Below are 23,690 nucleotides of genomic sequence, written 5' to 3' on the forward strand. Positions count from 1 at the left end.
TTTTAAGGATGACTATTTCAGTGACGTCACTTCAAAAGTAACTTAGTTAAATCTACACGTCATTCACACAAAATTCAATCGCAATTTTCTCCCTTTTTTTCTGAAAGGTTCACTTGATTCAAGACTAAGTCGCTACAAATAGATATTAAACCTAGAAGCAATGCGAAATATTATTACCTTGCACTAAAAATAGACAACGGGAAACCCTGATGATAACAGACATGGTCTTCCTTTTGACTATCGATGATGTTTTGTTCAACAACAAAGATTTACAAGATACCTCATTTGCCGGTCCACAGGGACTGGCAGTCACAAGCCTAATTTTACCGGTAAAAAACTGGTAATTACTGGTAACCGGGAACACTGACCCTGGCAACAGATTACCTTGTTATACCCCCACCATTTGTAAGTTTTCAATGAACATGTTGAAAACATACATGTTTTTGTTGTTTTGTCCACAATGCTTTCAAAGTTTCATAAACAATACATGCTTTCCCACAACCTGAACAGATCACAGACAATGGTCTTCAGTTTCTGGGAACTACCGGTATTTGAGTTGACTCTATCTTATTTCACACTGCTCCAAGTATGACCAATTACTCAACAATCAGGTTTACATGCAGTCTCCAATACCTGCTGATAATGTAAACACAAGTACAATTCACTTCTAATGTGTTTGATAAGCAGCAATATGTATTATCCCTTGGCAGTCTAAAGAGTCCAATCATAAGTACTAAGGGAAAACATCCAACAAAAAGGCACCAACGGGAAAAATAAATAAATTAATTGTTAAAAAAATTGTATATATGTTTTGACAGGTGGCAGTCACGAGACAACAATAACATTTCCCCAGAGGAATTGGCTAGTAAATGAAACCTCCTGTAAATGAGGTTTTGTCTTAACAAATACATTCACTATTAAGTCATGACCTTTTTAAAGCATTAGTTTAATGAAGTTTAATACACTGCTGTCACCGCAAGACCCTATCATCCATATGAGTACAGCAAAGTACTTGTTTTATGCCAATGCTGTAAGAACACAAATACTCCAACATGTATAATGCGCAATTATGTTAAAACTGCTTTTGTTAAAAAACAAAGAAATGTGTATTATATCTTATACTGTTTGCACCTTAATTGTATTTCGCCTGTACAAAAAGGCCCGTGGCCTACAAGTACTGAAAAATAAAGAAAAAAGAAGAAAAAAAGAAGAAAAAAAAGGTCATGCTGCCATTTCACAGATCCTTTCCTCTAAACTTCAAGGGTCCGCCACGGCACTCAGTGAATAAATAATTCTTGAATTTAACAATTACCCTATTCTCAGGAAGTTAGTGATACAAGACAGTAGGGATGGTTCTGGCAGAGAATGTTTACAGCTATGACCACATGTATGTGCAGAGCTCTTGTCCAGTGAGTGTTTAACATTTTGGCCATCTGTAGTACTGAGTGGAAACGTACTTTGACCTATACACTTTATACAACAGTGCTGATTCAGCTGCATGCATCTCGAGAATTACCATATTCAATGTAATAAGCGCCCAGGGCGCTCTCAAAATTAGAAATAGGGGGCTCTTATTAGAATATTATTTTGGTGGAAAAAACAGAGTTGAAAGATAAATTTCGTGGTTTATGTGACAGTCTGAAATGTTTATATACGACAGATATTTTTTTTCAGAATTTAATTGCCCATAATTAAGGGTGCATATAACACACGAGTGCGTATTTTAAGCGAATAAATAAGTCTTGTGTACATTGATCAATCGGAAGGGGTGCTAATTGGAATTGTTCACTAGCCAATATACGAGCAATAATCGCCGTGGGCGCTTATTACGTCGAATACGGTACATGACTTCTTGCAACTGTACCTTTATATCCCAGGAAAGGGCCATCACTCGTCCCGTATGTATTAGTATGAACTTAAGAACTGGAGAAAAAGTGTAGAATAACAAATAAAATACAAGAGATCATGGACCAGCTGTACAAAGTGCTTCAATGATTGTTGAATGATTGTTTGTTGCTTAATGCCACACTCAGCAACATTCTAGCTGCATGACGGCAGTCTGTAAACAATCAAGTCTGGAACACACAATCCAGTGATTGTTATCATGAGCATCGATCCACGCAATTGGGACACAATGCCATGCATCAACCAAATCAGTGAACTTGACCACCCAATCCCATTAGTCGCTCTTACGACAAGCATGGGTTGTTGAAGACCAATTCTTACCCGGATCTTCACAGCTTCCCGAGGCAAGAGAGTGAACTGACTTTAAAAGTCCAGTTTCCACCCTTGCCGAACTAGGCTGGAATTCCTGGGCTCGATCATAGAGCCACCAGTGGCTATTACGAGTTATGTCCTTTCTATGCCTCTCCTATTGACCAATCAGATTCAACCTCTCGTATCACTTGCATTTGCTTCAAACAAAACGGTGGCGCCCAGTCAAGACAATCTGATCGATAATCAAGATCTATATTGTGATAAAACGAGTCTTACATCGCGAAGTGCATCAAATCACGTGAGCACCTTGATGAAAAACAGGAAAAGATTTAGAAAATATCTGTTGACAACGAGTTAGCGGTGCACATGCTTTGCAAATCCTGCAGTCGACCGAAATCTGCATGACAGTTTATGAACTGGATTTCGATTTCATTGATTGGACTATGCATAGACTCGTCAGTCCAGCCAAAATGTAACTCCATAATACTAGCCTAGTTTGGCAAGGGTGGAAACTGGACTTCTATAGTCAGTTAACTCACTTGCCTCGGGAAGATGGGATCTTCATGGATATGCATCAATAAAGTAAGCCCCAAGCCAATAGCAAGGTACTTTCAGCATTCATGAGGGGCAAAGAATCTCTAATTCTGACTTTTGAGGTTATTCACTGTATTACTTATTTTCATTTTAAAAAAGAAAATGAAGAAAAACAATAGTAATGTCAAGCCAACAGAGGAACTTCACAAAAGTCAATCTGTTGTGTTCTCAACAAAGCAGCAATGCGACATATCGCTTAAACTGACCAATCAGCATTGAGAATGGCTGACGTGCGCATACATAAATATCGGAAAATGCTGTTACACTCAATCTTTTAACTCTCATGGGTAACGTTTATCTTTTTGGCATCATTAAAAACATACATTAACAAAACATGCACTAAATGTCTTGAAGACAGTTGATGTCATCCAGAGTTTCATCATCAAGTAGGGACCACGACGTGTTCAGTCCTGTGATGTACTTCTGTTCTAAAGCCGACATCAGTCTCTCGTCAGAGCTGGAGGTCGACTGAAGCAGTTCGGGTTCAAGAGTTCTCTGCCCCTCGTTCTTGTCCTGAAGCACACTCTTTTTGAACTGATGAAACCGTGCCATGATCTCATCATGAGTGGGCTCACTGCTTATTCTGTTCTGGTCTTGAACTGACTTGAAAGGAGACTTGCCCTGAAGCTGTAGACCTTCGCTCAAGGGAGCGAAAGATTCATCCAACGATTGAAACCTGTCTGGAGTAGCATCTTCTTCATGCACATTCTCAGTGTCATCAAACACCGACCTGACCTGACTCGAGTCAGCATCACCGACCTGAAATGATGTTTCTGGTCGGGAAGTATTCAGAACACCTTTGCTGAACATGGGCATGGTCTGAGACATCCATGGAGACAAAGCATCAGTGTCAAACCTTGAAGGAGGATCCAATGAAGAACTTGTATTGACTTTCTCTGTTGATTGGGAAAATGGACTCTCCTGTAAAGACATATATTTTGACCTAAAACGTGGAATTTGAGGTGTCTTGGTGTGAAAAAGGTCATCAACAATATGCGTTGAAGAGCCTTTGGGTTGTACTATGGATGACTTTACTGGGATGTCTTCTTCTTCTTCCTCCAGTGCTTCTGGTGACAGTAAAATATCTGCTGTGAGATCGTCAAGAGTGGTGAACTCCTCATCATCCTGGAACAACATTCCACTGAATCCGTTTGACTGGTGAGGTGGACCCTCTGAATAACAAGAATTGACACAGAATGACAAGGATTGACTACAATAACAAGCAATTTTTCAACTAGCTTGATCAAACAGTGAACACTAACAGGAATATCTTGATCGACAAGGAGAAATAGCAGCATTCAACATCGTCCCCCAACAAGTAGCAAGATCATCAACATCTGGTTCATATCCCCATCAGTCACATTACTATATCTAGTATACAATATAAGTATTAACCACTTTTTTCTGGTTTCCATGTTTTCAGCAAGATATGCTTGTCATATTGGCAGCTGTAGTTTAAATTCCTTCCCTCTCTCACTCATTTCCAAAATCTTTGCGTTTAAACTGCAACTTGGGCTTAAAAATATAAAAGAATTGGTTCTCAGGATATGGATATGGTTTTTGAAAATATTGTGTGGGCGGGTGGTGTTTTTGTGTGTTGTTGTTGAAGCTAGTATGTAACGAAGTTTTGTTTACAATCATTTCAAGAAATCATGTTGTTCTTAAGTATTGTAGCATTTTACTGGGTAGTGTGCTGGAGATGTGGAATATTTTTCTATGATGATGTGGACAGAGCCTTAGAACCAAGACTATTATTTTTTTTTGCCTTGTGTGTGTATAATTTATACCAGATGTGGTCCATAATACATAAATTATTCATATTATCTTCTGTTTGTCACAAGAAATGGTCGTGACATAGTTGTATAAAGTGAAAACTTGTCCATCTAGATATCCTGCTTTCTGGGCGATTACTTCGGGGAAAGCATATATGTGTTGTTACTTATGTGACGTTCCTTATGACTTGTTAATCCAGACAACTTCAGTGGGAACATTACCCTCAGGACTCTCCAGTTTGACTGTACATGTACACAGTGCATGAAGGATATTGTATCCTACCTCTGGCTGACTTCTTGGCCTTGGCAGATCTGTTGACATTGAGATCCAGGGAAGTGGTCATCCGTGGAGAAGATGCTGGCCGCTCCAGGTGCGGCGAACCCGGAAGCGTCTCCCCGTCCAGGGACTGCCGCCACAACCGCCGGATCTCCGTCTCAAGGTGGCTCCCCAGCTTCCGTTCGGGGGACTGGACTGCAAGCACAAGCAATAATACAGACATGCAAGGCAGACAGTATGTCAGAACTAGGGGTGACTACTGGGGGACTGCAACTTCTTGTTTTCACTATTGCGATGTATTACAATATCAGCACACAACAGTATTGCCATAGTATTGTGATAGTATGAAACCAACTATAAGGCTTGATAATTATATTAATCAATGTAATGGAAATGAATAAAATATTGCTGACAATCTCAAAGCAACCCATGCTTGCCGTAAAAGGCGACTATGCTTGTCGTAAAAGGCGACTAACGGGATCGGGTGGTCAGGCTCGCTGACTTGGTTGATGCATGTCATCGATCCCAATTGCGTGGATCGATGCTCATGATATTAATCACTGGATTGTCTGGTCCAGACTCGATTATTTACAGACCGCCGTCATATAGCTGGAATATTGCTGAGTGCAGCATTAAACATGTTAAACAACAAACCAACCAACCAACCAACCTTGTCACAACTCAAACCAAAGGGAAGTAACTCTAAGCTGAGGTTCTCGTAATCCATCATGATCCATGCCAACCAACACACAGGCAGGTTTCAAATTCGCATAATTTATGTTATATTTATAACTCAGTGCAACTTTTGAAACTATTGATTGTTATGCATACAATACTGTATCGACAATACTGTTGGCATTTCTATATTCTTATTTGATGAAGTACTATCGTAGGGCAAACAATTGCATTCATTGGTAGTCTTATATTTTGTTACACTGTTTTTCAGTACTGATAAGGTAATAAGATAAACGTCTTGCTCACATGAGTGAAAGCATTCCATTAAACTGATATGTGTGTCTGACTTCTTGTTATTATATGTTTATCCCCTTGAGACATTAGTTCTGGTAGTTGAAAAAGATTGATTTTTGAAGAGCAGCGAGTGAATATGATTTCACAATGGCAGCACACTTTTCATAATAGTCCCACCATATCACAGCAAGGCACAACAAGAATGGGCGCACATTGTTGTCATATAGGGAATATACCTGTCTTTGGAAAAAGAGACAACTATTTTACCACTAGGCTACATCAATGTCGCAACAGAGGCGTGTTCAGGAGGGCGGGGGGCTGTTGAACACGTCTAACCACGCGAGCGCACGCGTGTACTCATGATCGAGCCCGAGAGGTAGTTCGCCTCGTAATCCAAGATGGCGTCGCACATTGAGCAAATGTTTGCCTTTGAAGAGAATGGAACCGATGTCAAAAGAATAATCTTTAAGACTAGATCTACCATCAAAAAGTTATTTTGCATTTTCGATATATTGACCCGTGATGATCAGGTAAGACAACAGGTCTTCCGCAACCCATATGTTTGCCGTAAGGATCGAGTGATAAGACTCGCTGACTTGGGTGATGCATGTCATCGTATCCCCATTGCACAGACTGTTACTCATGTCGATTGCTGGATTGTTTGGTCCAGCACAGGGACATGTAAGTAATAATAAAAATAAACACTTTGTTATCATGAACATCAAAGTATGAACCTTTCAAATTTGTGATGAAATTAAATGTGTGAACCTATGACTCTTGTTGACAGGGCTGTTTTGATCCTCGGCAACGCCATTTTGGATGCTGTGCCGCGAGAGCGAGTAGGCGCCTCCCATTCAGAAAGGCGTGATATTGCCTCACTGAACTCTCGCGCGGTCGCTCGCCCTCCTGATCACGCCTCTGATCTTACAATGCTTAGGTATGGAAAGTCTACTCACTGGTATTCTGCCTCGGTGACAATGGAATGTCTGACTGGTGAGCAGATTCTGCAACGCCGTGGGATGGAGATGTGACTGTTGTCCCTGACACTGCCTCCTGCTCGGTTGTTTGCCTAGACACCCCTGCCTTATCTTCAAGATACACAGACTTTGCAAGATCCTCTGACAGATTCGAAACATCTTGTGCGGTTTGATGCAAGTCTTCTAACGAACTAGAGTTTGGAAAGATAGGAAGACTGAGATGACTCTTATCAGCTGGGGAGTGGACAACTTTCCGAGGCCTCTGGCTTCCATGCGGATCAATCTCGGGAGAAACGTCTTCAGGCATGTCAGGATGTCTAAACACCTCAGTATCTGCACTCCTGTTTACAGCATGATGGGGTTTATGTTGTGAAGTTGGAATTGGGGGACCATTCTTAACGAAGACATATGGTAAGTCTGGATACCGGAACGCATCCGGGTCCTGCTGCTTCACAGGACTATGCTGTGGAGGAACAGATGAAGATGGCTTGGGCAGTTTTAAGCCACCTCCCACAAAACTACATGACAACTTTTCTATTGTTTTTTCGGAACCTCTTTCAAAACTAGAATTTCTTAAATATTCTTCTCTGTCCAGACTCTTGCTAACAGCGTCTCGAGAGGAAACATTTTGTCCTTTACTGAAACCTCGGTCCTGCTGTGCCTCCACTTCAAGCAGCTTGTGGTTGATGTTGCTGGAATTTAGGTCCACTTCATCCCTGACAACAGCTTGAGGATGGGCCTGGGAGAAAGGGCTGCGGAGGACGGATCGTGTCTGGTCCTGCAGCCTCTGGGCATAGTTGAGTGGGGGACAGTTCTCAGTGTCCTCAAGGTCCTCTAGGTCCAGCATGTGAGATACAATCTGAGGACAGCAGTAGACAGATATCAGTTGTGTGAGCGATACCAGTGCTCCAAATTAAACATGAAAGTCAAATGGTCCATGTCACAGTCCTAATGTTTAAAGGTAAAGATTTAGGGGATCCCAAAAAATCAAATAATATTGGAGCAAACCTCAAGCACTCCCCTTTTTCAAAACACTGGATACCATTTTAACACATCACCTCTATCACCTAACAGTAAGTGAATGAGTTTGGTTTTACATTTTAGCAATATTCCAGCAATATCACGCCGGGGGACACCAGAAATGGGTTTCACACATTGTACCCATGTGGGGAATCGAACCTGGGTCTTTGGCGTGACGAACAATGATTTTTCCACTTGGCTTCCCCACCACCCTCTGTAACATAACAGGAAAAGTGAGAAATTACTTACTTCATCCACAAACTCATCCACATTTGTGCCGCGTGGGTGTGTTGTGAGGAAAAGCTCGTTGTTGGGAGTTGCTTTGTTTAACACACCACCATAATGTGAGTTTCGAACTCCACTGACACTACGTGGTGTGCCAGGACCCATCTGTGATTCTGTGCGAGTCTCGTTCTTATTCTCCATACCACCATTCCACATTTCTCTAACTCCCGAGACACTACGTGGGGTGCCAGGACCCATCTGTGATTCTGTGAGTGTGTTGTTGTTTCGCCCCAAACCACCATTCCAGGAGTCTCGAACTCCCGAGACACTACGTGGGGTGCCCGGACCCATCTGTGATTCTGTGAGTGTGTTGGAGCGATCTGAAGTACTTGAAGACATGACATCAGAGACAGGATCTGTCAGGAGGGAGATGTGAGGGGCTCGTAGGCTGGTGTCTGGAGTCTGAAAAGTTAACATTTCTCAGGGTCAACTTCGGGTCATTTTTTACATGACATTTGCCAAATGTTTGTTGTTAGTATATATAGAAAGCTTACACTTTCAGAACCCTGAGGGGATCATAGATAAAGAAATAAACATTGTCACATCTTCCATTCATTGTTCAGATCCTCCCCTCTACCATTCAGACCATCCCCTCTGATGTTCAAACCTTCTCATCTACTGTTCAGACCATCCATTCTACTATTCAGACCATCCCCTTAATGGTTGTCCTTCACTGTGTCAGACCATCCCCTTTAATGTTCAGACCGTCCCTTCACTATTCAGCCCTTACCATTCAGTGTTCAGACCATCCACTCTACCATTCAGACCATCCATTCTACCATTCAGACGATCCACTCTACCATTCAGACCATCTGCTCTACCATTCAGACCATCCGCTCTACCATTCAGATCATCCACTCTACCATTCAGACCATCCACTCTACCATTCAGATCATCCACTCTACCATTCAGACCATCTGCTCTACCATTCAGACCATCCACTCTACCAATCAGATCATCAACTCTACCATTCAGACCATCCATTCTACCATTCAGACCATCCACTCTACCAATCAGACCATCCACTCTACCAATCAGATCATCCACTCTACCATTCAGACCATCCACTCTACCAATCAGATCATCCACTCTACCAATCAGATCATCCACTCAACCATTCAGACCATCCACTCAACCATTCAGACCATCCACTCTACCAATCAGATCATCCACTCTACCAATCAGATAATCCACTCTACCATTCAGATCATCCACTCTACCAATAAGATCATCTACTCTACCATTCAGACCATCCACTCTACCAATCAGATCATCCACTCTACCAATCAGATCATCCACTCTACCATTCAGGCCATCTGCTCTACCATTCAGACCATCTGCTCTACCATTCAGACCATCCACTCTACCAATCAAATCATCCACTCTACCAATAAGATCATCCACTCTACCATTCAGACCATCCACTCTACCATTCAGATCATCTGCTCTACCATTCAGACCATCTGCTCTACCATTCAGACCATCCACTCTACCAATCAGACCATCCACTCTACCAATCAGATCATCCACTCTACCAATCAGATCATCCACTCTACCATTCAGATCATCCACTCTACCAATCAGATCATCCACTCTACCATTCAGATCATCCACTCTACCAATCAGACCATCCACTCTACCATTCAGACCATCCACTCTACTGTTCAGATCATCCACTCTACCAATCAGATCATCCACTCTACCATTCAGACCATCCACTCTACCATTCAGACCATCCACTCTACTGTTCAGATCATCCACTCTACCATTCACATCATCCACTCTACCATTCAGATCATCCACTCTACCATTCAGACCATCCACTCTACTGTTCAGACCATCCACTCTACCATTCAGACCATCCGCTCTACTGTTCAGATCATCCACTCTACCATTCAGATCATCCACTCTACCAATCAGACCATCCACTCTACCAATCAGATCATCCTCTCTACCAATCAGATCATCCACTCTACCATTCAGACCATCCACTCTACCAATCAGACCATCCACTCTACCATCCCCTCTACCAATCAGACCATCCCCTCTACCAATCAGACCCTCCCCTCTACCAATCAGACCCTCCACTCTACCAATCAGACCATCAACTCTACATTCAGACCATCCATTCTACTATTCAGACCATCCACTCTACCATTCAGACCATCCACTCTACCATTCAGACCATCCACTCTACTGTTCAGATGACATGATGCTTACCTGAACAGACTGCTGATAAAGGTGCTCCCTTGCTTTAGAGGGGGTCCTACAGCTTGTGGGTCTATCTTTCTTAATCTGCTTAGGCTGCGGAATTTTACTTGTGTCAATTCTGAAACAAAACAAAACTGAATAAATAGGTGAGTTTGGTATTATCATGACAGGTGACGGGGCTTGACACAGGTATAAACTGAGGTATAAACTGATAAACCACATTTGATGCATCTACTACAAAACCAGTAACTAAATGTTTCTTCAATCAGACATTATTACAATGCATGTATCATTCTTGTAGTCTTTTAATAAGCTATTATTATAACATAAAGGTGTGGTGAGGGGAAATAGGGTTTCACATCAAGGTCAAGATTACTGCCCTATGTAGCCATGTGTGCGCATGTCTGTGTTTGTACTAGTCTGCACGAGTGCCAGTTTTAGAGTGCTCGTCCACTGAAATACCATGCTGCAGTGAAACATGAATACCCCACTCAGTCACAGCATACTGACTCTAGGTGACCAATCCTTAACGGTCTTAATACTGAGCGCCAGACAGGGTAACAACATGAGCCATCTTTGAACGTAGGTATGATGTGGTTGGGGAAGCACAGGCCTTCCACTCTCCACGGAGGTGGTACACGTGTAACAATAATCAGCATCAGTGTTGTAAGAACATGTAGCAAACTGGCTCCCAAAGCACATGAAGTAACAATTGTTGATATATCGTCTGCTAAGCTAGTCCCACTGCGCATGTCGGAAGTGGGGCTGCTGTGAAAATCTCGTGTTGTGAGAAAGGGAGTGAGCATGTGCCGGCTGGCGTGACAGGTTGTTTGTGTGTTAATGGTGTAAAGCTGAGGTAGAATAAGGTGAGGTGAGACGAAATGGGGTTTAACGACGTGTCAAAGATTATTGCACTCATATAGCGACGTGCATGTACGTGTATGTGTTTGTGTGGCTGCTTGTACTAGTCCGGACTGATGCCAATTTATAGTGCTAGCTCACTGAGATACCATGCCGCAGTTTAACATGAATACCCCACTCAGACACAGTATACTGACTCCGAGCCGACCAGTCCTTATTTAGCCCCTTAATGCCGAGCACCAGACAGGGTAACAACAAGTACCATCTTTTGGTATGACGCGACCGGGGATCGAACCCCGGACCTTCCGCTCTCCGGGCGGACGCTCTACCACTAGACCATGGAGGCGGTCCCTGAGGTAGAATAAAAGAAGTAAAGTGTCTACAGCGGTTGGTTTTGGTTATTGGACTGGCATTAACAACAATAGCAACAAAATAAGGCCACAAAGCAAAGAGTCAGATCTTGGCCACCTTGCAATAAGCGATCTCAGTGCTAAGATCACTGTTACTCCCATACTTAACACAGACTTATAGTAGTCTTACCGCTAAGATTGCTTTGTGAAAGTGAGCTCGGGTCAACCTCGCCAAGAGAAAGATCCAACAGAAAAGATAACCAAATATCTATATCCGTCTTCGATAGTCATGTATGTGACATTGCTTCATAAAGCTCTGGCAATACCACTGTACCTGTCAGAGAAGGGTTGTCTCCCCTGCATTGCCATCTTGGGAGCATACACAGGGCTGCCCTGGAAAAGTGTCTTGGCCACATTGCGCGCTGACTTGGTCACGGTGCTAGCAATGCAATCAGCAGCTTCTGGAGTCATCACTGAAGTTACAAACAGAATCACAAGCTAAGAATTCCTTTGTGATAACATGTAACTTCACAAACACATATCTTCATACTTATTCAAAACACACAAAAACGTTTCCATGCAGAATCAACAAGTTTTCCAAATCATCCTTTTCTTATCACATAAATGGCTCGGAAATGATCCATTCACCAAAATCTCAGCATTCTAAAATCTGTTTACAATGGACATAACATTATCATAATTCATACACAATGATAAATCTACATATATCCCATAAAGTAAATGTGTAGGAGTGATCAAAATCAAAATCATTCTCAAAGCATATAATCAATCTTTGAAATAATACAAAATACAAGGCTGCCATCAGGACCCACAAACTTAAGACTAAACTCTTCATGCCTTCATTAAAATACTGCAGCTTACTGTGACAAATAAATTGACACGTAAATTTACTACAGGCTATAAGGACCCATACAAATTTGAAACTACAGCCAGACACAAGCTCTGCCTGCCACGGGCCTACGTGCAGGTGCTTATTTCAAACACTGCATATCATCACTTTAAATATAGACAATGTATGTACACTTATGTAAGAGTTTGTTTGTTAACACCGCACACAGCAGTATTCCAGCTGTATGAAGGGGCCTGTAAATAGTCTGGACCAGACTTTTCAGTGATAATGTGAGCAACCCACGCCGTCAGGCTACAATGACACACTATTAACCAAGTCTGATCAAACAATCCTCTTATGACCAGCATCAGTTTCTGGCAATTAATTCAAACACAGAATCCCCACATGAAGAACTATACACAAAGTGTAAGGAAACTTCTAGTTCATGAGGCCTACATCCTCCACATCAACATGTAGTGAAGGCAATGCTATGTTTACCAGCATCGTGTTGTGGGGTGATGTGCAGAGCAGACTGTGGGGGGACAGGGTCCTCATCCTTGGGGGTGAAGGATAATGGGGGTGTTGATGAAAACAGACCAAGGCCAACCGACTGAAACAAGCAAGGTATTGTCATTATCATCTTCAGTTGTAATTCACAGGATGAAGATACCATCCTGACATGTCAAGAAAGAGTGAGAAAATAGTCAGACATAGCTGTCAGAATTTTGTTTGGCCATTATGATCACAGTAAGCAATATTTTGGTTAAATCTAGGTAGCCTGTAAATAATAACCACAACATGATTAGCATGATTAAACGTCCCAAGCCATATAGGTAAAAATAGAAACAGCCAAATCAAAGAGCCTGACCACCCAATCCCCACTTTAGTCGGCTTTTACAACAAATATGAAAGAAGCTGGAAACTTTGTTCAAGCATGTTTCCACACAGGATTGAACATCTTCCCGAGGCAAGAGAGTTCACTGTCTTTAAAAGTCCAGTTTCCACCCTTGCCTAACTAGGCTGGAATTCCTGGGCTCGACTGTAGCACCACCAGTAGCTATTACGAGTTATGTCCCTTCTATGCCTCTCCGATGGACCAATCAGATTCAACCCCTCGTATCACTTGCATTTGCTTCAAACAAAATGTCGGCGCCCAGTCAAGACGATCTGATCGATAATCAAGATCTATATTGTGATAAAACGGAAATTACATCGCGAAGTGCATCAAATCACGTGAGCACCTTGATTAAAAACATAAAAAGATTTGGAAAATATCTGTTGACACCGAGTTGGTGGTGCACATGCTTTGCAAATTCTGCAATCGACCGAAATCTGCATGACAGTTTACGAACTGGATTTCGATTTCATTGGTTGGACTATGCATAGACTCGTCAGTTCAGCCAAAATCTAACTTCATAATACCAGCCTAGTTCGGCAAGGGTGGAAACTGGACTTTTATAGTCAGTCAACTCTCTTGCCTCGGGAAGCTGAGGATCAAAAGAAGGGGGAAGAAATGCAAAGTATAAGATAGGAAAAGTTCCTAAGCGTGGCTCACTAATACCCCCGACCAGCCTAGTATGTCAGTAGTTTCAAATTAAATAGCTATGATAGGGTTAGGGTTTGAAAAATTCATAAAAAAATGGAAAATTAATAAAAACAATTTTTTTCTTTTGACTGCACCCCTCCATATGACACAGATTATATGTACTAAGTTTGAGATGAATCCACTGAATAGTTTAAGAGAAATCGTGCGGACAAAGTTTTCGGACGGACGGACTGACGGGCGGAACCTTGGTATAACTATATACCCCCGACCTTAAAATACTGGGGACCTATTAGAAAACTTATCAAGACTAGTGGAAACCTTATTTAACTAGTCCACAGAATTTGTAGCTTGTCCTGCTTGAAGGGACAAAAAAAAACCTCAATGTTTACAGTCAGTTCTATTCCTTTCCAATTTGTAGCAAGATTGAAGCATTGAGAACTGGTTCAGAAGTTTGGTCCTCAAATGCTGCTCGTCAATGAGAACGACCATCATTGGATTATTTCATGTCTTCAGCATTATTAACCGGTAGTATTATCAATCTAGTGGACTAGCCTGAATTTCAAAGAATGCATGTGTGATTACCTTGGTGCGTCCTGACTGTGGTGTATCTGTCAGGTAACTGGTGTCTGCCTCAAGCTTCTCACGGAGACGAGAGACAGATTGCTTCAGGAGTGGCAAAAAATCTTCAGATAACATTTTCCTGTAATAGAAGAAGCATGTTGCACCTTTTATTACGTTATTAAGCTCTTCCATCCCACTGATTAAGCTAAAATTTCAGAAAGTCAAAAAAAAAGGGGCTTGTTGAGGTAAATCATTTTTTGCTGTCATAGCTGTTGCCCTTTTTCATACCCTACAGTGTCTTTGTACATTTTCACAGTCCTTGTTTACCCCCTTTTTGGTATGAGCGTCCAAGATTGAACCACCGACCTTCCACTCCCCCGGCTGATGCTCAGTCTAATACACCACAGTGTCAACCTATATCAACAAAAGGTTGCCACTAACGTGACTATATCCCCCGCCCCTGTTGCAGAATTTATGACATAATTAAATCTAAACAAACCCTTATCTTTTTTAACCGAGGTGGAACTTGTCATGGAAATTGTAAAAAAAAAATTCTAAAATTTCTAAATAGCAAAAGGCACCAGTTCAGCATGTACCTGACAGACCTGCACAGTTTTATGAGTTATGTTGGGAAACAAAACTTGACGGACGGACGTACGGAGGGACGGACGCAGCCCGTTTCTATATCCCCCACCAGCTTTGTTGGGCGGGGGATGATAAAGCCTCTCTGGGCAAGAGAATTCTACTTACTGGAAGGCATTAGCGTTGGCAGTTTGGGCCTGATGGGTGTGGACTGCAGCTGTCAAGTGACTGGATTCCGTCTCTAAACTAGGAACACCCACTGCAACAGCAAATAAAAAAATAAAAGAATGATTCAATCTTCTCCCCAGAGCAAATTCCACATGGCCATACATATTGTCATACAACATAAAATCTAAAGACATCAACACCAGTCTTTTTAATCACTGTTAACAATGTTTAATAGCATCTACATCTACACTAAAATTAAAGGCAAAATCTGACTTCCAAAAAAACTATATTATTCAGGCTCATTCATATAAAGCAAACAAGAGTCATCAGAAAGATGACATATCCCCCCGGCAGCTGTCTGTAAAGTAACCACTAGTAAATGTGCAATTCTCTATGAAATGAGTCAACAGTTGAATGTTCTTTAAGAAGCATACATTGTTTACCCACTGAATGGTTTTCGAATTCTGGCCTGGAAACGAACCCGTTTACCAATGGAGTCTAGGTCCAACTTCTTTCCATAAAAATTGTAAAAAATAAATATCTTTTTTATCAAAAGGCACCACTTCAGTATGTGCCAGATAGCTTTGCCAAGTTTCAATCAAATACACTGAATGGTTTTGGAATTCTGCCCCGGAAACGAACCCCATCCCCAATTGAGTCTATGTCCAACTTCATTCCATACAAATTTAAAAAAAATCAAAATTAGAAAAATCCCCAAATATCAAAATGTACCACTTCAGTATGTGCCTGATAGCTTTGCCAAGTTTCAATCAAATACACTGAATGGTTTTGGAATTCTGCCCCGGAAACTAACCCCATCCCCAATTGAGTCTATGTCCAACTTCATTCCATAAAATTTAAAAAAAATCAAAATTAGAAAAATCCCCAAATATCAAAATGCACCACTTCAGTATGTGCCTGATAGCTTTGCCAAGTTTCAATCAAATACACTGAATGGTTTTGGAATTCTGCCCCAGAAACAAACCCCATCCCCAATTGAGTCTATGTCCAACTTCATTCCATAAAAATTTAAAAAAATCAAAATTAAAAAAATCCCAAAATATCAAAAGGCACCACTCTGATAGCTTTGCCAAGTTTAAATCAAATACACTGAATGGTTTTGGAATTCTGCCCCGGAAAAGGAAATGATTACAGACGGACAGACGGACGGACGGACAGACTGGCTGATCGCTATATCCCCCTGCATTATATGCCGGGGGGATAATAAAATGAGTGAATGAATGAGTGAGTTTATCCTGAATATATTGCACCATATCATGGCAAATCTTTTGTGTTCATTCCCATCAGGGAATTCAAATAAGAAAAAGTATATAATCTCAACCTCAACTCTTTAGTTTTGCACTACATCACTGGAAATGCTAACTCAACCACTGCTGTAACTGAAGGAAAAGATTGTACCTGAGGAAGGCTGGCAGGCCAAAGGCTTGACATGATTGAGATTACATATATTTATTCATATGATGGAGACTGTGAGTAATTATGCCTGGGTCAGACAAACCAGTGGTTGATAGCATGAACAACGATCCATTCTAACAGGGTATGACATACAGACAGATCACATATTGTAACCACTAGATACTCAATTAAGTCAGCTCTAACAACAAGCAGTAGGTACTAGGGACCTTTACTGCCTAAGAAATCCCATGGGGGTTGCATGTGAGGGATGCATGTGAGGGTTGCATGTGAGAGCTGCATGTGAGAGCTGCATTTGGGGGTTGCATGTGGAAGCTGCATGTGGGAGTTGCATTTGGGGTTGCATGTGGGGTTTGCATGTTGGGGTTGTATGGGGGGGTTGCATTTGGGGTTGCATGTGGGGGTTGCATGTGAGGGTTGCATGTTGGGGTTGCATGTTGGGGTTGCATGTTGGGGTTGCATGCTGGGGATGCATGTTGGGGTTGCATGTTGGGATTGCATGTTGGGATTACATGTTGGGGTTGCATGTGAGGGTTGCATGTTGGGGTTGCATGTGGGAGTTGCATGTGGGAGTTGCATGTGAGGGTTGCATGTGGGAGTTACATGTGGGAGTTGCATGTGAGGGTTGCATGTGGGAGTTGCATGTGGGGGTTGCACGTGGGGTTGCATTTGGGGTTGCATGTTGGGGTTGCATGTTGGGATTGTATGTGAGGGTTGCATGTGAGGGTTGCATGTGGGAGTTGCATGTGGGAGTTGCATGTGAGAGTTGCATGTGAGGGTTGCATGTGGGAGTTGCATGTTGGGGTTGCATGTGGGGGTTGCATGTGAGGGTTGCATGTGGGAGTTGCATGTGGGAGTTGCATGTGGGAGTTGCATGTGGGAGTTGCATGTGAGAGTTGCATGTGAGGGTTGCATGTGGGAGTTGCATGTTGGGGTTGCATGTGGGGGTTGCATGTGGGGGTTGCAAATGAAGCATGAAACAGTCCTTTTTCACTTTGTAGAACTGGAAGTGTATCCTCACCTTGATGAAATCTCTCTATGTAGAGATGCAGGGAGAGGTTCCACAGCTGTATGAGGCTGAGGAGATTGAGACGACCTCCCTGGTAGGTATTATCAACATGGCGCTGAAACGACCAGGTATCAGTCAGTGAGTAGTGGGTTAGCATGAAAACAGATTATTAGTCACTAGTTTTTTTAAATGATAGGACATTTCCAATCCATTTCCAATCAGATCTTTTACTCCGATACCATACCTCTCTGCATGAAGATCTGAGAACAACTTCTAACTAGCTGATTAACATTGAGGCTTCTAAATTCTCACTACGTATAGGCTATGTATTCAGAAGAGCAAGCATATCTGATTTCTGGATCTTGAAAACAAAAATAATATTTTGAAGCCGGGTCCGAGGGTCCTTGTTTTCGCATATTGACCTCGTCAAGAGTTAGCAATTGTTTTCTTTTACCGAAATTAACTTCAAAGTTTTTAAAACCTTTAAACCATCCTCTGTTTCATTACAATAATTTAGCTCCGAACTGTAAAATGTTGGTATACTAGACGCCATCTTGTTTTCTAGCAGACGAGTCAATATTCATCACGTGACAGGTCAATACTGATCATGTGACGAGCATGACAACACATTTTATTGACTAAAGCGAAAAGTAAGAACACGCATGTCGTTCACAGGCAACCATTACCACAACATAGTAAATGTACAATGTTCTACATACCTTCAAGATTTCATTTTCACACTCCCTCAACAGGAGATCCGGCACCTTGACACTGATATCTGCAGCATCAATATGATATTTCTGCACAGTTCGGTCCAGGATTGACTCAATCACCTGCCGTTCTCGAGTCTCAAAGTTACAAAATGCCTCCAATTTCTTCCACTTATCTCGTGCCTGAAAAGGAGTGAAGTATAAGACATAAGCTTTTCCCTTGATTCAAAATGTTTACAACAATAGCATTGGTTTCAGTGGAGGGTAAACTAATAATTCAAAGATCTGAACTTGAACATATACTTCTAATCATTCTTAACCGGATTTCTGTGGTGGCTAAGATTAAGTCTTGTTTAGACAGCAATCCGATGAGACAGAAATCAGATTCTGGCAGGTGTTAAGTCCCCTACTGTGTCACACGATATGAAGTCTCAAGGTTGAAGACACATGAACAACTTATGTGTGACTCAATTGACTCCGCTGTAGGATAGTACGCTATATTATCGGGGTACTTAATTTATAATGTATCATAATGGTGCACGCTTACCAACCAATTAAAGCTGGCATTAAAATTGATACATCAATTAGGATTATGATGCTGATTTTCTTCAGTGAGTTCGATAAACAAAGTACCCGTCATTAGCGACTCAAGGGCAGGCAACTCTCTATTATTGCGGTATGGCTATTTTATTGAATGATATGTGTGGAATATGTGCTTTACATCACTTCCTGTTTGGGATTATGCATAATGAGTATGCATACGACCTAGGTTGTGTCAAGGGACTTTGTCAAAACAAATGGGTTCTTTTCTAATTAATTTCGAATGGTGGTGGGGGTAATTCCACTTCAAAAACTTTCCAGAAACTATCATAAACATAAAACGTCTATACTTACAAGTAGATGTGACATATTGTCCTGTATTCGATCAAACGATGAAATATCGTGCTAAGATTTGCAAAAATAAACAGTTGACAGGGGGTGTGGATTACAAAATTTACCTATACCATGATAATATAGAGCCTGTGATAATATAGTCATACTATAATCGCTGAGAGACATATATTTATTCCATCATCAAAGCTACAATATTGCCAATTGTGAAAAGTTAATCTGGCTTAGGGAGTCCCAATTAAATGATTCATTTGTCCCACAGAATCAGTCTGGAATCCGAAATGAAGGAAGTCAGATTTAACCGATTTTTCTTGATGATAAATAACAAATTAAATTCTGGATTGTATGTAAGGTCAGGCTTTGACAGAAATCTGGATGAGTCCGGTTAAGACTGATTTCACTGTACTTTCAATACTGATCGAACAAAGCAGGTACCGTATTCGATGTAATAAGCGCCCAGGGCGCTCTCAAAATTAGAAATAGGGGGCCCTTATTAGAATATTATTTTGGTGGACAAAACAGAGTTGAAAGATAAATTTCGTGGTTTATGCTGACAGCCTGAAATGTTTATATACGACAGATATATTTCTCCAGAATCTAATTGCCCATAATTAAGGGTGCATATAACACACTAGTGCGTATTATACACGAATAAATAAGTCTTGTGTACATTGATCAATCGGAAGGGGTGCTAATTGGGATTGTTCACTAGCCAATATGTTAGCAATTATCACCGGGGCGCTTATAAGAGGGGGGCGCTTATTACGCCAAATACGGTAAGTTGGATTTAATGCACATTTAGCAATAAACAGTCACCAGTAAGCATTTGGAGCACTTGTCAATTAATTGCCTCACAAATTTTTAGGACACCAAAAGCATAAGACTCACTTCAAGGTATCGACTCTAGGTTTACACAAATTATATTCACATGAGGCAGATCATCAATAATTCCTTTCTGTTTGTTTGTTTTTCTCTAAATAATTTGTTTGTTTATTGCTTAACGCCACACTCAGCAATGTCCCAGCTATATGACAGCGGTCTGTAAATAATCGAGTCTGGACCAGACAATCCAGTGATTGACATCATGAGCATCGATCCACGCAATTGGGATACGATGACATGAATCAACCAAGTCAGCAAGCCTTACCACCCGATCCCGTTAGTTGCCTCTTATGACAAGCAAAGTCGCCTTTTACGGCAAGCATGGGTTGCTGAAGACCTATTCTACCACAGATCTTCACAGGTATTCTAAATAAGGACAAGCTCCTTAAAAATCAGCATCTAATGTACGTGAATAAGCTGCTTCACCATCAGGCAAAGTTACGAGTCAGCTAACCTACCTTTTGTACTCTCTGGGCTCTTCTTATGACGTGTGGAGTGTGATCATGCTCCGAGGTGAAGGATTTTCTCTTGGAAGGCATTGGACTGAAACAGAAATGACACCAGGTGCACTCCAGCCGCAGAACAAGCATACATCTTTAAATCTAAAGTAAAGCAAGTTTAACACAGTCGCTGCCAGTCAGATAGATGTGCCTGAGAGCATTGTTACAACCACGGGTTTCCACCCACGGCTAATTAATTATGAATAGGATTTTATATGAAAACTTCATATAATATATATTCAGATACACATGTTATTTCTACTTTGAGCTACATGAGATCATTTCAAAATTAAGTGTTCTGACATACCTGCCGCGAGCCAGGCCCTTCTCATGTGCCCTCTGTGTCTCCTCCCTCAACTGATGCTCCAGTTCTCGGATACTCTTGGACAGGCGGCGGTTCTCCCTCACAAGCTCACTGCAGGATAGTGTGAGGCCATATAATGCTGCACTGTTGTTTGACAGGTGTGGGTCAACTGTCACTCTAAACTGACCTAGTTGTCCCTCTCTCTCAACAAGCTGTCTCTCTCTACTCATCACCCATCTAGCTTCTCTCGCCACTCTCTCTACTCATCAAGCTGTCCCACTCACTAAGTTGTCTCATTCCATTCACCTAGCTATTTCTCTCCACTCATCCAGCTATCTCTCTCCACTCATCACTGTTCTAGCTGTCTCTCTTTCCACTCATCCAGCTATCTCTCTCCAGTCATCACTGTTCCAGCTGTCTCTCCTTCCACTCACCTAGCTATTTCTCTCCACTCATCCAGCTATCTCTCTCCACTCATCCAGCTATCTCTCTCCACTCATCACTGTTCTAGCTGTCTCTCTTTCCACTCATCCAGCTATCTCTCTCCACTCATCACTGTTCTAGCTGTCTCTCTTTCCACTCATCCAGCTATCTCTCTCCACTCATCACTGTTCTAGCTGTCTCTCTTTCCACTAACCTAGCTATTTCTCTCCACTCATCCAGCTATCTCTCTCCAATCATCCAGCTATCTCTCTCCAATCATCACTGTTCTAGCTGTCTCTCTTTCCACTCACCTAGCTATTTCTCTCCACTCATGCAGCTATCACTCTCCAATCATCCAGCTATCTCTCTCCAATCATCACTGTTCTAGCTGTCTCTCCTTCCACTCACCTAGCTATTTCTCTCCACTCATCCAGCTATCTCTCTCCAATCATCACTGTTCTAGCTGTCTCTCTTTCCACTCACCTAGCTATTTCTCTCCAATCATCCAGCTATCTCTCTCCAATCATCACTGTTCTAGCTGTCTCTCTTTCCACTCACCTAGCTATTTCTCTCCACTCATCCAGCTATCTCTCTCCAATCATCCAGCTATCTCTCTCCAATCATCACTGTTCTAGCTGTCTCTCTTTCCACTCACCTAGCTATTTCTCTCCACTCATCCAGCTATCTCTCTCCAATCATCCAGCTATCTCTCTCCAATCATCACTGTTCTAGCTGTCTCTCTTTCCACTCACCTAGCTATTTCTCTCCACTCATCCAGCTATCTCTCTCCACTCATCACTGTTCTAGCTGTCTCTCTTTCCACTCACCTAGCTATTTCTCTCCACTCATCCAGCTATTTCTCTCCAATCATCACTGTTCTAGCTGTCTCTCTCTCCACTCACCTAGCTATTTCTCTCCACTCTTCACTGTAAAAGCTGTCCCTCTCTTTCCACTGATCACTAGTTTAGCTTTCTTTCTCTCCACTCATCACTAGTCTCTCTCTCTCTCTCTCTCCAGCCATCAAGCTATCTCTTTCCACACATCACTATTCTAGCTGTGTCTATCTCCATTCATCACTGTTCTAGCTGTCTCTCTTTCCACTCACCTAGCTATTTCTCTCCACTCTTCACTGTAAAAGCTGTCCCTCTCTTTCCACTGATCACTAGTTTAGCTTTCTTTCTCTCCACTCATCACTAGTCTCGCTCTCTCTCTCTCCACCCATCAAGATATCTCTTTCCACACATCACTATTCTAGCTGTGTCTATCTTCATTCATCACTGTTCTAGCTGTCTCTCTCTCTCCACTCATCACTATTCTAACTCTCTTTCTCTCCACTCATCCAGTTATCTCTTTCCACTCATCACAATTCTAGCTGTCTCTCTCTCTCCACTCATCACTATTCTAACTCTCTTTCTCTCCACTCATCCAGTTATCTCTTTCCACTCATCACAATTCTAGCTCTCTCTCTCTCCTCATCACTATTCTTACTCTCTTTCTCTCCACTCATCCAGCTATCTCTTTCCACTCATCACTATTCTAGCTGTCTCTCTCTCCACTCACCTGGCTGTTTCTCTCCACTCATCTCTTTCCACTAATCACTATTCTAGCTGTCTCTCTCTCCACTAATCACTATTCTAGCTGTCTCTCTCTCTCCACTCACCTGGCTGTTTCTCTCCACTCATCACTGACAGAGATGGTTCTCTCCACCTGTTCTAGGAACTTCTCTCTCCGCTGCACGACCCCACACTGCATCATGCGGTACATGACATCACTCAGATGCTTGTTGTGGGAGGATAACTGAGGACAGGTCAGCTTGTCCCGCTGCTTCACGTCTGAAGAAACAATGGATGACATGATGAAGGACACATGAGTTATTTAGCCAATCAGATGACCCACTGAGATACCATCCCGCAGTTTAACATGGATACCCCACTGAGACTGACTCCCAAGCTGACCAGCCCATGTTTACTCCCCTTATATAAAGCCAAATGCCAGGCAGGGTAACAACAGGTATCGAAACACCACCCTTCCACTCTCCAGGTATAGTCATTTGGATATGGATGCAACTTACCACAGTCCCGCTTGATGACCTGCTGCATGACATAGCTGGTGAAACTGAAGAGCAGCTGATAGAACCTTTCTCCTCCGGGAGACATAAACAGGGATGCATTGATGCGGGGCAGGCGAGAGTCGGGCTCCTCCTGATCAAAGACACAAGCGGAGGACATGTTATATTTCAGTGTATTATACAGCAGCCACAACAACCACATATCCTTAGAGAACCCAATGTGTGTTTT

The 23,690-nt window shown here is 42.1% G+C and overlaps 1 protein-coding gene across 1 annotated transcript in view; it reads right to left on the bottom strand.

The window, feature by feature from the left end:
• Window positions 1–2,657: 2,657 nt before the first annotated feature.
• The window catches only part of LOC124131503, a 28,436-nt gene continuing 7,403 nt past the window's right edge, over window positions 2,658–23,690 (bottom strand). Inside the window, exons 5-19 of the mRNA XM_048398445.1 lie at window positions 23,465–23,594; window positions 23,054–23,225; window positions 20,974–21,081; window positions 20,625–20,709; window positions 18,403–18,576; window positions 17,696–17,798; window positions 15,241–15,331; window positions 14,512–14,629; window positions 12,882–12,993; window positions 11,868–12,006; window positions 10,332–10,440; window positions 8,076–8,513; window positions 6,786–7,665; window positions 4,867–5,055; window positions 2,658–3,983 (exon numbers count right to left, since the gene is read on the bottom strand). Coding sequence (XP_048254402.1) covers window positions 3,151–3,983; window positions 4,867–5,055; window positions 6,786–7,665; window positions 8,076–8,513; window positions 10,332–10,440; window positions 11,868–12,006; window positions 12,882–12,993; window positions 14,512–14,629; window positions 15,241–15,331; window positions 17,696–17,798; window positions 18,403–18,576; window positions 20,625–20,709; window positions 20,974–21,081; window positions 23,054–23,225; window positions 23,465–23,594 — 3,681 coding nt within the window. The 3' untranslated portion in view covers window positions 2,658–3,150. The remainder of the gene's footprint in view (window positions 3,984–4,866; window positions 5,056–6,785; window positions 7,666–8,075; window positions 8,514–10,331; window positions 10,441–11,867; window positions 12,007–12,881; window positions 12,994–14,511; window positions 14,630–15,240; window positions 15,332–17,695; window positions 17,799–18,402; window positions 18,577–20,624; window positions 20,710–20,973; window positions 21,082–23,053; window positions 23,226–23,464; window positions 23,595–23,690) is intronic.

Source organism: Haliotis rufescens, unplaced genomic scaffold, assembly GCF_023055435.1.
Source record: "Haliotis rufescens isolate VD_foot unplaced genomic scaffold, xgHalRufe1.0.p SCAF_1, whole genome shotgun sequence".
Classification (NCBI taxonomy): domain Eukaryota; kingdom Metazoa; phylum Mollusca; class Gastropoda; order Lepetellida; family Haliotidae; genus Haliotis; species Haliotis rufescens.